Genomic DNA, 15401 nt, shown 5'->3' on the forward strand with positions numbered 1-15401 from the left:
ATTAAATAGAAGAGAATAATAATAACCTTAAATATGGAAGGACGTTATTTTATTGCATATGCTCAGTTCTATTTCCGAAGCTTTGGTACCATTCCTCTCGTATTGCCTTTGTTCTTCTAAGGTTTGTGCACATCAACTAGTTTCTACAATTCCTTTCATTCCTTTTTCTTCTTTCTTCTTTTTGTCTGAAAGTGAAAGTCAAATTGTTAGCACGATCCTTTTCTGATGTAGCTCTCGAAAAATTTTAATTTTTTAAGGTATTGCTGAAAGCGTCTCTAAAGGAGGGCCAGGGTAAAAGTAGCTGATGGGGGAATGAAACGGCTGGAATTCAGCAACAGTTTCTCCTTTGAAGTTAGAACTTGGGCTCCTGCTTTCCAGAGCTTCCCTGATGCCTGGGGAGCTGAGTTAGAAGTTGCAATTGTTTAAAATATTTCTAAATAAATTAGGAGTTCAAATAGCTGGGAAGCCCCTACTGCAGCAGGGATCAAAGATGTTGAAGGAAGCAGAAAAGATGCTTTTAACCTCTGTCACCGCCTTTATCTCCTTGGCTTTCCCTGTGGACTTCCTGCCTCAACTTTGGCTGAAACTCAGCCCAGAGCCACCCCCTCACCCCCAAATCAAATAAAAATGGGAAAAGAGGAAAAAGGTGAGAGAGAGAGAGAGAGAGAGAGAGAGAGAAGGGCCACTGAGCAGAAATCATGCTAAGGAAAAAAATAAAATGTGCAACAAAAATTCTCCTCCCTGTGCCTTCTTTCTTCCCGTGGATGGAAAATCTCTAACGATGGATTTGTGGGCCATAATTGAATTGAGAAGATAGTCATTTTTCTTTCATTTGCAGCTATATCATAGCTCCACGGTTTAACCAGCTCAAAAATGAGGTTCTCTTTTTTGGCTGGAGGCTAAAAGAGCTGTCCGTGAGCCCGCAGAGCACACTGGAGAGTAGATTGAAACTAACAAGGTGAAACACTCTGCGTTTTCATGCGATGCAGACAGCGTTTCTGTGGCATCTCCTTTTGAAAACCGAGTGTGTGGTTTTGGGAAAGAATGGCGGATCACACGAGGCTGACCCCAAGCGAGATAATGAAGCCCAAGTCAGTCTGGGCGGGTTTCGGTTTCGAGGTTCATGGTCACTGGAAGGATTAGTGGAAACTGACCCTCCCCGACTCCCCCCAGCGGCACCACCACTTAGAAGCAGACGGCACCGGAACAATCTTCTCTGGTTAATGCAGCCAGTGCTAAATTTTCAAGGCAGTATTTGATTCCTCAGCATCTATCTTAAGGGATATGGATCAAAATACCTTTGAACCATTTAGAATCAAGAAGTTCTGTGGCAAAGAAACCATATGAAATGTCCTAGGGTCACCAATGTCACTGTTTTACAAATCTAGATTTCTCCCTTAAATAGAATGGCGGCTGATAAGGTCACCATTGTTAAACGATTATATTTTCTCACCCTAAAATTGTAGTATTGGACAGCTTTATATTTTTAGGCTGTGAATAATCACCATAAAATAATGAATGCTTTCAGGTTGAGAAAAACATACATTGGTTATAATTTCTTACATTGGTATTTGTTTTTTATTGATGAATATTGCCAGTTCAACATATACTCCTTCTAGCATCTTCTTGATTTCAAACATCAAGGATAGAAAGATAGGAAACCTTGGTCCTGCCCTCAAAGCCCTGAAATACAAGTAGAGAGACAGATCTACAAACAAATTACAATGAAGCAAAGAAATTTCTAGAATGAGGACTATATACTACAAGACAGCCTGTGCATACAGGAAGGGCTTCATAGAGGAGTCTAATGTTAGCTGGGATTTAAGGATGCTTAGGAGCTAATATTAACTCAAGAGAAGCAGTTTGAAACTACCACAACACCTTTCAATTAAATAACGAATTCTCTGTAACTCTCTGCTAAAATTTCTACCAGGTGGCTGGTAGAAATAGTTTGTTGCCATTTTTGGGATCAGAGCAAACAGACGATGTCTTCCACCTTTCCTGCTAGATCCAAGTGTAGCGTCCTGGGTTACAGGGTTATTCTAGCACAGGCAGCTCAGACCAGCTGGGGCTGTTCAGTAGAATCTTCTGTCATGATGTTCAAACTGGCAGCCACTGGCCAGTGATGGCTATTAAGCCCTTGAAATGTGGTTAGTGTGACTGAAGAACTGGATTTTTATGTCATTTCATTTAAATTTCTAAATAATATTGAATAATGCAGAGAGTCACTTTGACTCCATACGTTCAGGGGCTGAGTGGCGTTGGATGTGTTTCCAGGAGGCAGTGCGTCACCGTTAGCTTAGGAAGGGCACCTGCTCCCCTCCTCCTCCTGCATTGTTTCAGCTCTTAGGAAGCAATGTGGGCAGGAAAATAAGGCAGCCCCGTACAGGTTAGTCCCAAATCTGCCATTTGTCTGACTTAGAGCAGGACACAGAACTTCTTCAAGCGCAGCCTCCACACTTGCGCAGTGGGCGGGTTTTACCAGATGTGCCTAATTCTCATCAGCACCCAGCAGATGTGGCCGTAAAGTAGAGGCTTTGCAGGCAGAAATGCGTGCATCTGGGTCCCAGCCCCAGCACTTCCCGGCTGTGTGGTGTTGGATCTATCATCCAAGAAATATCCGATTCTTCTTCTGCTAAGTCCTGGTTTTAATGTTTTCCCTGCAGAGCTACAATAAGGATTAGAGGTGACATGTAACGACAGTAGGCGAGTCATCAACGGCAGCCATTTTTTAAATCTAAAGATTGGACAAATTTTGGATTGTCCTTGGTGGTCCAGCTCCTTCCTTTGAGAAGTCTGTATTATGTGCACACACGTGTGTGATTCACATAGATCTAGGAACCTTTGGAAGGAGTTTATGAAAAGGAGTTCAAATTAAATGAATTGTGCGAGAGTTCAGATTCCTCCAGGTCAGCAGGGAGTCGGAAGATGCCTTTCTCAGGCCTTAGGGAACAGGTCGTTGAAACAGTGATTGAAGCCCTTTCTGTTTCCACGTGAATGCCGGCTCCCAGGATGCTGGAGGGGAAACCGTTGGTGGGTGCGGGCATTCCTTACAGATGTAACTTTCCAGGAACTGAGAATGTTCTAGTGTGTGTCTCTTGGGAAAATCCCTTCAACTCTTCTGACTCTCAAAATAACTAATTATAGAGTTGGCCCAGTGCTCACTTCCAGGGGCTGCCTCTCTCACTGGTGCCCTGAAAGTTCTTATCTCTTCCAGAGTTGGGGTGTGAGCGTAAAAGGGAAGCTGCTCCATGTCAGTGGTGACCGGACTTGGAGAGCAGTGGTTGTCCCCACTCTCCCTGCTGTTCCACAGCCACCTGCGCTCAGAAGCCGCTCCTGCAGTTTCTGGGCCCAGCGAGCCACACATGGGCACCTCCTGCCCGGGGCTGAAATGAATCCGTGGGTGTGTGACGGGAGCAGGGAAAAGGAAGCTGCCTGAGGACCGTTCTAAGAGCTGAGTGCCCAACGCCACGCCATTACCCCCTGCCCCTTCCCAATTCAGAAAAACACAAGAAGTTTGGCTGATTAGGCCTTTGCCGTGGAATTACTGGTTTCTTCTAGAAAATGAATAATGAGGTCTGATTATGTGACCATTCTTGAGGAGGATGGCTTCTTGAGTCTGTTGGTGGCTGTGCTACTGCCACGATAGTGTGTCCAGTGTGTGGTTTCACGAGGCTTTGTTCCTGCAGGGCCCGCAAGGCGCACCAGGGCTGATGGGCCAGCCCGGGGCCAAGGGAGAACCTGGCGAGATGTATTTCGACCTGCGGCTCAAGGGTGACAAAGGAGACCCCGGTTTTCCAGGCCAGCCCGGCATTCCAGGGAGAGCAGGGTCTCCTGGGAGAGACGGCCATCCAGGTCTACCCGGCCCCAAAGGCTCCCCGGTATGTTTATATCCAGACTTGAACATTTACAAATGTCATCTGCAAAGAGTAAAGGAATAAATAATTTGACTCGCATCTGTATATTTTCATTTGGCTGGTGATTGGCACAAATGAACTTGTTTCATGGTTCACAGAAGGACTCAGGTCTGTAAACCTGGGTGTGGACGGTGTAGACTTCAGCAACTGGGTGAGAATGGCTCAGTCTCTTCAGCTGTGTTTGAGCAACTGAACAGACAAGTGTTCATATCTCTTCACCTTGCATACTGGTGAAATCTAAAGTTAACGGTGATCAGGTTATTGTTTGAAAGAGGATTCCAGACAGAAACCTCTTATTATCTGGAGTATCTCCCTAAGTAGGGAGCGGGAGGGAGAGCGATTGCTCAGCTGAGGGAAAAGAATGCTGGTTTCACTTATTAACTAGAGTGGCCCCCTGGGGGGCTGCTGCGGTGAATGAATAGTGGAAGCCGGTTAAACTCTGGCACTCATTGACTACGATGGCCGAGGAATGCGACATGGGCGGGGATGCCGGTGCGTCTACTGATAACGGTTTTCCCCTCTTTCCACATCAGGGCTCCATAGGATTGAAAGGAGAACGTGGCCCCCCTGGAGGAGTGGGATTCCCCGGCAGTCGTGGTGACACCGGCCCCCCTGGGCCTCCAGGATTTGGTCCTATCGGCCCCATTGGTGACAAAGGACAAGTGGGCCTTCCCGGGGGCCCTGGGTCTCCAGGCCTGCCAGGTGAGGCCTGGGAACCTCGAGGTGCAGCCGCCAGGTGCATGAGAATCTGGGGCTCAGAGAGGCAGGGGACCTACCACTTGGGGAACCTGAGTCCTTAAGGCCACATGTGGCCTTCTAGGTCCTTAAATGCGGCCTTTTGACTGAATCCAAATTTTACAGAACGAATCCTTTTATTAAAAAGGGTGCAGCAGAGATGAATGAAGCTTTTCTTGCCTCCTTTGGTGCTTAAAAAAGAACAATCTTGAAATCAGAGCTGAAGTCAGCCTTTATGTAGGAGTAATATCAAACCGAGGTCACTTTTTTCATCTTTATCTCTTTTGTTTTTTCTTGATGAGCTGCCCATTTTGGCCTCTGTATGTCCCAAGCAATGTGACCTCCGCGTCTCCACTGACACATAGGTGCCTGTTGAGTAACTTTACAACAGTTGCTGTGTCCTGATGGCTGTTTAATTCCATGCTGTTTTCAGCCACCTGCTGACCAGTTTTCAAGTGGTTCATGTGCCGAGCGCTACGCTGAATGCTGACAAGAGACGGTCTCTGCCCTTGCACGGCCTGTCCACATGTTTCCCAGAGACCCTGGGGCAGGGACTCCCCGAGTCATTCTCTACTGTATTATCAGGGCCGGAGGGGAAAAGGCTGTGGCCCTGGGTCCTGCACACAGTGGGTGCTCAATAGTGACACGGTACACTCTTACGGTTCCCTAGAAAACCCTGGAGTGGGAATGGCTGGTGTGTAGAGGAGGGAAGAAAGTGCATTACTAGGACATTTTTACAAGTTGTAAAAGGGAATGAAAGGACTTAGGGTGATTAAAAATGTGTGACAAGTAAACTCTGAAAGGCGTAGTAACTAAGTAGCTGGGTAATCAAAGCGTCCAACAGGAATGATGTTGGAACAATTACACCGCACCCTTCTTGCTCACACGTTTGCCGGTTCTGTAGATCACCACATAGCTAGCCCAGCTATAATCGATTCCTGTCCCCATATGGGACTATTATTTCATAATTAAGACAAAGTGTAAAGCTCATAAACATTCCAACATGGGAAATATTAGCCAGTCTTGATGGGAGTCCACGTGTCGCATGCTGATGTGTCTGTTATCATCATTCCGAGTTTTGTTTAACCACTGAGTGCTCAGCGCTGTTATGACTCCACTGGCAATTGTTCTTTGTCTAGCAAGGGTCCCAGACATGTCTCTTTTATGACTCCTGTAGCAGGAGGGTGACAATGGGCAAAGGCACCTCTGATCACTTTCCCTCCTCGTTCGACAGTCAACAAATCAAGTGTTCATTGTGCTGTGGTGCCTGCAAATTTGCAGAGCTGTAAGAAGGAATTAGACTTTTCTTTTTGGCCAGAAACTACCATCAGAAAAACCAAATGTGTACTTCCAGATATCTCCTGGTGAGATGAGGGATGAAGGGTCCTGAAAGGGGATTGTTGGTGGTGGGGTTGATCCTCTGCCCACGGTCTATAGGGTTCCTTGGCCATCCAGCCCCAGTCAGCTTCGAGATTAGAAAACTAGCCTTCTTTGATCTGCCAGAGCTGTGTTTAACTTTGGTGATCGTAAAAGCCTGGTTCCCAGGGACGTAGCCGATAGCAGATATTTTCTAGGGTCAGTCAGTTGGCGTTTCCCACAGTCTATAGATAAAGAATGTGCTGGCTGTTCTGGGGCCGCCCCACATATCTGGAATTCTTACAAGGTTCGTGAAGATTCAGTGCACACGTCCTTGGAGGTGACCCCCTCTGTCTTCTCTTGATAGCTAGATCCTGACACCCAGTGGATCTCCCCGGCATGAACGGCCGGGCAGCTGGGCAGCCCTTCCTGGCTGGGAAGCGGAAGGGGTGGTTTTCCTGTGCTGCTCAGGGGGGCACAGAGCTGCCCCGCTGCACCGTTAGGCGTAGTGGGTGACACGTGATCATCCCTTTATCATGTTTGGATGATTTAGCACCAAACGAACACAATTTAGGTCAGCCTCAGAGCAACTTAGAATTTGTGCGGTAAGTTGAGAGAGAACCGTAAAACCATGTTGGTTTTTTGAGACAGGCTCATTAAGAAATTACCCAACCATCCACTTTATATTGTTGATTTTTCAGCTTTTCGTGACTCTAATTTTGGACTCTTAAAGAATTCTTGAAACAAACATCTTGATCATTTTGGACATACGTTTTGGGAAGAAGAGTAGCTCTCTGGAAGATTCTAGAAATGTCTGGGGAAGAAATGGAAAACGTGGACAGTGGCTGCTCTCTCTGGGTGCACACGTTGCCGTGAGATAACGTGGTGTAGCAGCTCACACGCCGAATGTCTTTGTCTTTGTCCCCAGGTCCAAAGGGTGAAGCAGGAAGAGTCGTTCCCCTTCCAGGCCCCCCTGGAGCAGAAGGACTTCCGGGATCCCCAGGTTTCCAAGGGCCTCAAGGTACTGTTAGAATTCCAGGCCACCTGGGTACCCTGGGAGCTCCCTCATGTTCTTCTCACACTGACCATTGGTCTTTCTCACGATAGGTGACCGAGGCTTTCCTGGAACGCCGGGAAGGCCAGGCATCCCGGGAGAGAAGGGCGCTACAGGCCAGCCAGGGATTGGATTTCCAGGGCCCCCCGGCCCCAAAGGTAAACCTGCCTCGCGACCCCTTTGGTCCTCCTGTGGATCTGGTGAGAAAAGAGGAGGTAGCAGACATAAAACACCACCCACGTTAGTGACCCAGGTATTAACTGGGACTTTCAAAAGTGTCCATGCAGTTTTGAGGACAGGGATTTCAATCACTTTATGCAACGGGTGCCTGGGGCGAAGGAGTTTGGTTCTAGAGAAGATGGGACTGTAGGATTGTGCACGCTGCCTGGGCACCGCCGTAAGCAGTGTTTGTTTAAAACCCACCCTCGAGGGCTTTCCCCTTATCAGAGAAGAAAACTTGCGTGCACTAGGGTGGGCTTGGGAGTTAGAGACAGGGCTTTGCTCCTAGGAGAAAGACCCCTATGGAAAGGGGTGTCCCCACAGGGCACTGGCATTGTAGGACCATCACTTCCTTCTGAAAACTGTACGGAAGTAATGAGGGCAATTTCACCTTTTTTGTTTTTATTCTTTTTTCACATTTCTTAGATCTCCTTGTTTATTGGGTAGACTCTGATTAATAGACTTGTCATTATGGACCTTGGGTCCATGGCTGAGAAGATACTGTGAGCATCAAAAGGGGTGTGTTGTGTAAAGAAGTTTGTCTTCATATGACACGCCCTGTGACCAAAGCTTCCCCGGCCTCCCAGGCTTTGTGTCTAGAGGCTCCACGTCACAGTCTCGCGTGGACTGTTGTGCTTGGGGAACCGTAGACAGCAGCACTTTTCTCTAAGAGCTGTGTGATGCATACACATGAGGCTACTTCTGCCAGGCTCAGAGGGCAGCAGACCCTCTGTGTTCAAGAGGGACAGATGCTGAGGCCCTCTCCGTGCCCGTGGACTCACCATGTCCCACAGGAGTGCCCTGTCACTGTCACCACGGAAGGCCTCCCTCACAGAGGCCCGTGGCCCCTACACCTGCATGGAGGCGCAGGCGTGGTGGTTAGATGCACTCACCCCCGGACCCTGTCTGTGTAGCAGCCGCACCGCGAGTGCGATTCAGGCCTACGCCTCTGCAAGCTTACATGTCACCACTGAGCATCACATTAAAGGGTCTAAACCTGTGGTTGCCAATGTCACTGCCCATCAGCACCTAAAAAGCCCATCAGAGCCGGACCCAGTGGCTCACACCTGTGGTTCCAGCTACTTAGGAGGCCCAGGTGGGAGGATTTATTGAGCCCAAGAGTTCGAGACCTGGGGCAACGAAACGTAGTGAGACCCATCTCTAAAAACAAACAAAAGCCCATCTGAGCCTCTGGGGGCTGCGGCCCAGACAGTTGTTAGATGTCTGGTGGCTCCAGCATGGGTGCAGCCTAGTTTGAGAGCCGGTGGTCTGAAGTGCTCCTCAAACTTGAACGTGTCCACAGATCACGCGGGATCTTGTTAAAAAGTGGGTCTGACTTAGCAGATCTGCGGGGTCTGCATGTCTCACGAGGTCATGGTCATGCTCTGGCCCCTCTAACGTGCCCTTCTCGGTCTGCAAATGACAAGGGAGTTGTTTGTTCCTACTGGGGAAGTAGGGCAGGAAAGAACAGTCGAGGAGATAGAACAAAGGAGAGTAGGAGAATCAGCATGAGGGAGAAAGAGCAGAGTGCAGGTGCCGGAAGGGTGGGCTCATCTGGCCTCTCAGGGTCGCCCCCAAAGGGCTTGTCTGGTGACCATCTCGAATCAGGTCAGAGACGTTTGGACAACTGCAGGAGAAGTAAAGAAAGTGGGGAATGGCATTATAACTGGGCCGATTATGTTCACTCTTCCGCACAGGTGTCGATGGCCTACCTGGAGAAGTGGGAGCCCCTGGGAGTCCAGGTCGCCCAGGATTTAATGGCTTACCAGGCAGCCCGGGTTTGCAGGGCCAAAAGGTGGGTGTGACGTTCCCTAGATTGCTCTCTCCCCCTCAGCTTTTTATTAATGGGACACAGAAAATGTAGGTTATTAATCTCACAGGATAGGCTGGACCAACATGTTTTGTTTTTCAATGAAATGGCATAGACTAGAAAATACCAGAGTACATAGCACATGGCGCTAAATATTTTGAGGGGGGACATTTGTCCGATTTTGTGAAACATTTGTTTCAGTCTTACGAAACTGTATGAGATGTTTTTGCGCGTGTGCGTGCTGGGTCCCGGTGTGAAACGTGTTTCTCATGGTGGGCGGCAGAGGAACAGCTGCGGGGAAGCCTCTGTCCTGCAGAGGTCACAGCCAACCAGGGGGTTTCTCAGTGCAGGTTCCTTAGCCTCGGCGCCGTTGGCATTCTGGGTCCAAAATCCTTTTCCATGGGGTGGCCCTGTGCCTTGCAGGACCTTTGGCAGGAGCATTGCTGGCCTCTGTCCCTGAGACATCAAGAAAGCCCCCCCGGCCCCGCCCCAGCTGTGACAACTGAAAACATCTCCAGACATTGCCAAATGTCACCTGTGGGGCAAAAGTGTCTCTGCTTGAAAACCACTGGTCTAGTGTGACTTTGGGATTCTCTTTGCCCTCCAATACTCTTCTACCAAGTTGCTTATACTCAAAATTCTGCTCAGCAAGTGTGAGTGGCCATTAAATGGGGTGGGGTGGGGACCCTGCAGGTTTGGGGCCCCATACGGCCTTCTGGATCCTTGAGTGCAGCCTTTTGACTGAATCCAAATTTTACAGAACAAATCCTTTTAATAAAGGATTAAAAAGGTCAGTTGAGGGGCCGAGCTCAGGGATTCGAGGGCCACATGTGGCCTTGAGGCCGCAGGTTCCCCATCTCATCCTTGCCTGTTCTGATTATAAGGAACGCAAGTGAAATTGCTGGAAGGTGTTGGTGCAGAAAGGGAGAAAGAGCTGAGGGCAATAGATAGACTTTGCGGATGGCAGAACCAGGTTGGGTCGGCTCACTTTCTATCAGGAGAAGGCAGGTGGCCCCATGGTCCTGGAGGAGCTCCTTCCTCAGAGATGCCTGGCATCGTGGTGCCTTCTCTGCGTGGCAGAGACGGAAGGGAAAGCTTTGGAAGCCTGTCTTTATACAACATGCAGCAGCTTCCCTTTATAATGTACGTTTGATTTGAACATTTAGTCAACTGTGGTGGCATGTGGATCACCTTAAGCAGGCAAGGCTCAGGAGTTAGTGAATGCCAAATGGAATCGGAATGAAAGATTTGATTTGTGATTTGAAATAGTGTGCTTTTTAAAGAATCCTTTGGATGGAGTTCCTTCCATCGTGCAAATTTCCTACTGGGACATGAGAGAAGTATCCAGTACGCACTCGTGTCCTCCTTATCTGGAAGTGTCACTTGCATGTAGTGGAGCACTGTCGTTTCACATCCACCTACTTGCTTCAATGAGTACAAGTACAGTCTACGTCTGTGTCTAAACTGAGGCTATTTCCAACGTGCCGTTGCTCTCCAAAATGCTTCCTTCCTTTCTAATCACCTGTATTTGTCAAAACCCCTGTGTTCATGTGGTAGTTTTAAATGTTTAGTTTGCTGTGAAAGCCTTCATTTATACAAAAAACTGTGTCAGTGGTACCCGTGCTAGCCCTGGAACTTTCCCATCTCTTAAGAAGCACTCGGTTAACTGGTCACAGATCATACTTGGTGTTTTGTCAGTTATTTAGGGTCAGCTCTTCCTCACAGACGCAGGCGGCAGGGCTGAGGGGACAAGCTTGGGTCAGAGGCCCGGGTAGAAGGGCATTCTGTGGGGAGCCTTGGTTTTCCTTCTCTGTGAAGTGAAAACTACAAAAATTACCCACCTTTGGGGCGTGTGGTGAGAATAAAAGGAAATAATAGGTGTGAGGGACTTTGCAAACTTTTATAAAGAGTTGAACAGACATTCTTACTAAATGCACTGGCAGTACCCGTTACGTGTTCACTTATGCTATTGGCTTGATATAAATATTGACTTTGTTGGTCAATTTGCTTTTCTGTGCTTTGGGGATTTTCAGGGGGAGCCGGGAGTTGGTCTACCAGGACTGAAAGGGCTGCCAGGTCTTCCCGGCATTCCCGGCACACCCGGGGAGAAGGGGAACATCGGGGCATCAGGCGTTCCTGGAGAACACGGAGCAATCGGCCCCCCTGGGCTGCAGGGAATCAGAGGTAACTTCTTACACATCTATCCAGACTGCTTCAAAGAGTGGGTGTGCTTATTTTTGTATCTCCAGAGCACCTACTAGGTATATTCCAGACACGTTTGTTGAAAGAATGATGAAAATCCTAGTTTAGAGCTCATGGTTTCCTGCCATTGTGGCCCATTTTGTAAGTGGGAAGTGTCTGCTACTGTTTCTACAGTTTATTCACAATTTTTCCTTCCAGGTGACCCTGGACCTCCTGGACTGCCGGGCCCTGCAGGATCTCCAGGAGCTCCAGGAATAGGACCCCCCGGAGTTAGGGGCCCCCCTGGAGGACAGGGACCCCCAGGGGCATCAGGTGATGTGACATTCTCCGAGAATTATCCCTTCTCTAAAGCGTGGTCACGGTGGTGTGGGAGATGATGCTGAAGGGGAGACGAGCATGATTTATGAAATAAAAGGGAAAGAAGTAAATTCCAGTTTGTAAAGTTAGGTTTGCTCGTTTGCTTGAATGTAGAGTCATAGATTTCTATTCTTTCCTGCCACTAAGACTGGTTTATGTGCCAAAGAGATCTTTCCTGTATTGTATATTTAATAACTTAAAATTTTACTCAAAATGATGTCTCTATATTATCTTTCCACAGGGGGGTTAATAAGTTGCAGATAATTTAAACTAATTGAGTCCATATCTAGAAGCTACTATTGACTTAATAGTAATAATCTTAGAATTAAGGTGGTGAGGGCAGAATAGGGTAAACCAATCAGGGAGAAATGGTTCAGAAAAAACGAGTTGTAAACTCTGCTAAAAGTCATTCTGATTTCACCTGACCTCAGGCCCTCCTGGAATAAAAGGAGAGAAGGGTTTCCCCGGATTCCCTGGACTGGACATGCCGGGCCCGAAGGGAGATAAAGGTGCTCAAGGACTTCCCGGCTTAACAGGACAGTCAGGGCTCCCTGGCCTTCCTGGACAGCAGGGGACACCTGGAATCCCCGGGTTTCCAGGTAAATGGTTTTTGAACTTCTGGCTGGATGGAGGACAAGGAAACAGGCCTTGCCTCATCGTTTCTGTGACTCTTAGCATTTACCATCCATGTTCCAAGAGGGGAAATGTTCATGGTCCTCCCCACTGTCCGCAGGTCCCAAGGGAGAGATGGGCGTCATGGGGACCCCCGGGCAGCCGGGCTCACCGGGACCAGCAGGTACTCCAGGATTACCGGGTGAAAAAGGTAGGAATCCGTGTCTCTCTCGATGCCCCTTGGGAAATTCTCAAATTGTCTCGGTCACATGTCATTTCGAGAGGTGATGAGCAAAGTTAAGAAGATCAAGCAGGGGCTGGGAGACGCCCCTTGCCCAGTGGGCGTCCGAGGTGCACAGTGCACGGGGGACTCAGAACAGCTCTGCCCCACAAATCAGAAGGAAGATGGGGCTGAGATTCTTTTTGAGAAATGGTGGAATCTTCAGCAGTGCCAGGGCACGGGGACTGAGTCCCTAGAACCAAGTTAGCAAATGCCATGACTTTACAAGTCTTAATTTTCATTTCTTTTCTTGTTATTTGAAATTGGCCCATAATAATTTTTTTCAAAGAGAAATTGACTTTGAGTGTGAGGTATAAAAAAAGGCATCTGTTGAGGTCAGGAGGTCAAGACCAGCCTGAGCAAGAACAAGACCCCATCTCTACAAAAAATAGAGAAATTAGCTGAATGTTGTGTCACCTGCCTATAGTCCCAGCTACTCGGGAGGCTGAGGCAGGAGGATCGCTTGAGCCCAGGAGTTTGAGGCTACAATGAGCTATGATGATGCCACTGCACTCTAGCTGGGTGCTATAGGGCGAGACTCTTGTCTCAAAAAAAGAAGGAAAAAAGTCACCTGTTCAGCAGAATAGGAAAATTCCTACTCTGTCATTATGTAAGAATTGAGGGCAGAATCAGCAGGGGTGATAAAGATATGTAGGAAGGCGAGAAAATGTATAATAAATTATCTAACGTGGTAAGCCATGTTTGAATATATCAGCATTACTAGCAAATAATGACTTTTGGAAAATGGCTTGATTGTTTGTTTACTTGGTTTCAGACTCTTTTTTGTAACTCAGACACTTGGCACTTAGTGCCATTTTTAGACAAGTTATTCGTCCTCGATACCTTCTTTATCAGTCATGTCCTAGCCAGCAAGAGCGCCGAGCTCTGTAACCAGCCTCACCCAGTACCTTCTCTTTCCTCTGCAGGGGAACACGGCTTCCCAGGTTCCTCGGGACCCAGGGGAGACCCTGGCTTCAAAGGTGACAAGGGGGACGTTGGTCTCCCGGGCAAGCCTGGGTCCATGGACAAGGTGGACATGGGCAGCATGAAGGGACAGAAGGGAGACCAGGGAGAGAAAGGCAAGTGGGAAGCTGGCCTAAATGACACCAAACCAACCTGTGTTTCTGCAACCGCTTGCTCTGCAAGTAGCAGGCTGGATCATCGTCGTTCTTCTCTGTGATTTATAGGACAAATCGGACCAGCTGGTGAAAAAGGATCCCGGGGAGACCCTGGGACCCCAGGAGTGCCTGGAAAGGATGGGCAGGCGGGGCACCCTGGACAGCCAGGTACAGCGTGGCACTGAGGTTCCCAGCGTGGCAAGGGGCATGTGCTCCCCAGCGCTTTCTGCAGATGGCCACCTGCTGACTGTTCTCTTTCTTATTCTAGGACCTAAAGGTGACCCAGGTATAAGTGGAACCCCAGGTGCCCCTGGACTTCCTGGACCAAAAGGATCTGTTGGTGGAATGGGCTTGCCAGGTAACTTGGATTTAGAACAGGAGTCGTTGTAGCACGTGTGTGTGGGCAGGACGTGTCTACAGAATGAGATCCTGCTCCACGGAGGAGAACATAATCCAGGCAGTGGTGTCTTTGACACTAATTCACATCCTCAGTCCTGCCTAGGGATGGATGGATGGCGTTTGGCTGACACTATGACCATTGCTATGAAAACCTACAATTTAATAAAATAAAACATGGGCTGGACAAAACCAACTTTTGATGATCCCCAAGTGGCTGCCCACTTGGCCAGCATCTCCCTAGGTGTCTGGCTCTCCATTCAGGGTTGTCAGCTAGAGCAGCGCCTGCCTCTGGCACCCTTTGTGTTAGTTCAGAAGAATCCCCTGGACTCATCTGCCCCAGTCCTGAGCCAGCCTTAATGCTCTGCCAGTGGGGTCCCCTCCAGTGACAGCAAGCACAGAGAGAAGGAATGTGAGACGGGGTCTAGCGGGTGATGCTTCTCGTAACCTGCCCAGAAAGGGGAAGAGTGGAGACAAAAAATCTGTCTATCTTCTCCTAAGTTTCTACGAGTTGCTGCTGTCACTTGAAATATAAACATCTAGGTTTCTGGTCACACCCCCTTACAAGTAAGCTTGACCGCCAACATACATTGCAAACCAAGGTTGCGTTCACCCTGTACACCTGCCCCACGTGCCCTGTGGTTCGTTTGGTTAGTGAGAGTTGGTTACATAATAAAGAACCTAAGAGCCATTTTTACACTGTTGAGAAAGTACGTATTTCTAAGAAGTTAGTGTATTTCTACTCTGTCTTTATAAAAAGACAGGAGAAACGTTTCCCACTGCGGCTCCGATGTGACCTGGGTGACTGACCTCTGGCTGGATTGTTTGCAGGTTGATAAATGAAGGGGTCCATGTTCCTTTACCTCATTCTTGGCTGGTCGTCAAGGGACTCTTTCCTTTTTAACACTAGCACTAGCCAGTCCCATGTTCTAGTTTCAGTTGTTTGTGTTTACAGGAAGCCCTGGAGAAAAAGGTGTGCCTGGCATCCCCGGCCTGCAGGGCATCCCCGGCTTACCTGGAGAGAAAGGCTCAAAGGGAGAGAAAGGGCAGTCGGGCCCTCCTGGCATTGGCATTCCTGGGCTGCCCGGGACCAAGGTAACCAGCACCCTGCATGGAAACGTCCCCTCCGCCCCTCTCGGTGGAAACACTTCCTGAGAAATATTCAGTAATTATCTCAGCACGTTCAGTGAGTCCCCAGCTCTAGTAATGCCCCCAGGGTATTAGAAGCTGCCTCTTCTCCCCCTTCTATTCAGTACCTGTCCCCCCAAGGAAGAATCTGGAGACTCGGGGAGGCCAGGGTGGGGGGCAGCTATCCCTGGGAGAAAGCAGAGGGGTCGCAGGTGAG

The 15401-nt window shown here is 48.7% G+C and overlaps 1 protein-coding gene across 1 annotated transcript in view; it reads left to right on the forward strand.

Annotated features, from left to right (window-relative positions):
* The window catches only part of COL4A1 (collagen type IV alpha 1 chain), a 147252-nt gene that overhangs the window by 108900 nt on the left and 22951 nt on the right, over positions 1-15401 (forward strand). The window contains exons 25-37 of the mRNA XM_069467580.1: positions 3690-3881; positions 4451-4619; positions 6937-7029; positions 7116-7220; positions 8979-9076; positions 11125-11275; positions 11492-11605; positions 12082-12249; positions 12384-12473; positions 13469-13621; positions 13730-13828; positions 13929-14018; positions 15012-15151. Of these exons, the coding sequence (XP_069323681.1) occupies positions 3690-3881; positions 4451-4619; positions 6937-7029; positions 7116-7220; positions 8979-9076; positions 11125-11275; positions 11492-11605; positions 12082-12249; positions 12384-12473; positions 13469-13621; positions 13730-13828; positions 13929-14018; positions 15012-15151 (1662 nt within the window). The remainder of the gene's footprint in view (positions 1-3689; positions 3882-4450; positions 4620-6936; positions 7030-7115; positions 7221-8978; positions 9077-11124; positions 11276-11491; positions 11606-12081; positions 12250-12383; positions 12474-13468; positions 13622-13729; positions 13829-13928; positions 14019-15011; positions 15152-15401) is intronic.

The sequence above is a fragment of the Eulemur rufifrons genome, chromosome 4 (genome assembly GCF_041146395.1).
Source record: "Eulemur rufifrons isolate Redbay chromosome 4, OSU_ERuf_1, whole genome shotgun sequence".
Taxonomy (NCBI): domain Eukaryota; kingdom Metazoa; phylum Chordata; class Mammalia; order Primates; family Lemuridae; genus Eulemur; species Eulemur rufifrons.